This window comes from Cyprinodon variegatus, unplaced genomic scaffold (genome assembly GCF_000732505.1).
Source record: "Cyprinodon variegatus isolate N-32 unplaced genomic scaffold, C_variegatus-1.0 Scaffold1248, whole genome shotgun sequence".
In the NCBI taxonomy this organism is placed as follows: Eukaryota; Metazoa; Chordata; class Actinopteri; order Cyprinodontiformes; family Cyprinodontidae; genus Cyprinodon; species Cyprinodon variegatus.
The window spans coordinates 182066-184074 of NW_015151701.1; the positions used below are offsets into that span (position 1 = coordinate 182066).

The 2009-nt window shown below is 32.5% G+C and overlaps 1 protein-coding gene across 1 annotated transcript in view; it reads right to left on the minus strand.

The window, feature by feature from the left end:
- The window catches only part of LOC107102389 (homeobox protein aristaless-like 4), a 38919-nt gene that overhangs the window by 21706 nt on the left and 15204 nt on the right, over nt 1-2009 (minus strand). Inside the window, exon 2 of the mRNA XM_015401676.1 lies at nt 669-678. Coding sequence (XP_015257162.1) covers nt 669-678 — 10 coding nt within the window. The remainder of the gene's footprint in view (nt 1-668; nt 679-2009) is intronic.

Genomic DNA, 2009 nt, shown 5'->3' on the forward strand with positions numbered 1-2009 from the left:
ATAGTTTTGCGAGATTCCGCAATACTTTGCGAGATCCCGCAATACTTTTGCGAGATCCCGCAATAGTTTTGCGAGATTCCGCAATACTTTTGCGAGATCCCGCAATACTTTTGCGAGATCCCGCAATAGTTTTGCGAGATCTCGCAAAACTATTGCGGGATACCGCAAAAGTATTGAGTGTTCTTGCAAAAGTTTATTTTTTGCGAGATCTCGCAAAAGTTTTGCAGGATCTCGCAAAACTTTATTTTTTCCCTCCATGTCCCTTTAGGGGCTCCATAGATATTAGAATAAAATTAGAGAATTATGAGAATAACCTTACAAGATGAAAAATTAAATATGTTTAGGAAAATGTCATAAAATTATGAAAAAAGTTCAAATGCTACCAGAAACAAATTTATAAGAATTATAATTATAGAATAAAGTATTATAAAAATAAAGTAATTCTACAGTATAACTTGGCTAATGTCATTAGTAAAATAAAGAAAGAGCCTTCTGTCATGAAAACCATGAGAGAGCAATCTACCTCCTGTATTAAAAAGCTGGGTACAGGATGAGGCGATAAAACACCTTTACGTCACAATTCTACAACTTTACTGTTATAGCATCCCAGATTTACTCTGGTAATATTATTACTCAATTCTATCTATGTTACTGAAGATACTACTTACCTGTTAACAGCTAAAGGTGCAGGAAACAGTATTAAAAGATATTTGAGATTTTTTAACCATTGCTTTTGTGAGAGGTTCATTTACAATACAGGACTAGAACTTAAGAAAAAAAGACGAAAAGATTGGAAGAATAGTTCATTAATGATTTTTGCTTGATTTTTATTTTTTTTTTTAAAGATCAGGGTTTTTTGTTTTTTTTAACACTCAATGTCATGGTTTAAGAAAAGTCATTTTGTATACACCCTCAGTGTTCAATGCATCAGGTTTTGAGGGACCCTAAGTCATTTCCTTTGCTTGAGTTGATCCAATAAAAACCATTATGTAGGAAATAAACTCTTAAGGATAGGCTCTATTATAGATCAGATATGAACTGCTTGATATTTTAAAAGAACTGTAAAAAAAATATAATAAACTATCGATTAAAAATGAGCTTAAAATAATACACAAATCTCTACATAATTTTTGGCCTCCTAATATGAGTCAGTCCTTTCTTTTTATTGAGGCCCCCAAAATATGTTGAAAACTGATCTGTTTTGGCCTCCACCTCTAGATCATACAGTATTTAGCTTAAAACAACTTGTGTTGGCTGTTTTATTTTAATCAACCTAGTAGCTGTACATACTATATTTAACCAAAGCAAACTGAAATGCTATTTCTTTTTTATTTTACATAATTAGTTAAAATCACATGATTACAGTTGGGATAGTACATAATTAGATAGACATCAGATACACTCTATTTTAAATTCATTGCAGTTACTTTGCGAGCCTTAATGGATGAATATATAATTTAAATAGCCGTTAACCCGGCTGGAAGAAACGTGAAGCTAAACATTTTAAAGTTTGGAAGTTCATGATCATTTGACCGACTTTTGAACTTCCTGAAGTAATAAAAAGTGTTCCTGGATAAAAAAAAAAAACTGACTTTGACGCAGGGGTGGAAAGTAATGTATTACATTTACTCAAGTTACTGTAATTGAGTACTTTTTATGAGTAATTCATAATTTTCTGAGTAGTTTTTGAAATATGTATTTTTTACTTTTACTCAAGTAAATTTTAACCTAAGTAGTTTTACTTTGCTACATTTAAAATCCTCTCAACGTTACTGAGTAAGTGGCCCTGCCTTGCATTTATCCTTTGTATTGTCTCATAATCCAGTGCTGCGCTTCAGAAGATGGCAGTTGCTAATCACAACTTATGGAGTATGGATGAGGAAAGGCCTGAAGAGGAAACATATTCTCGAGACGAAAGACAGAAAAACCCTCGGCCATATTTGGAAGGATTATTTGTTTTCAAATGCACAAAAGGGAACATATGCAGTGCAACATTAGCCTGACGTAGT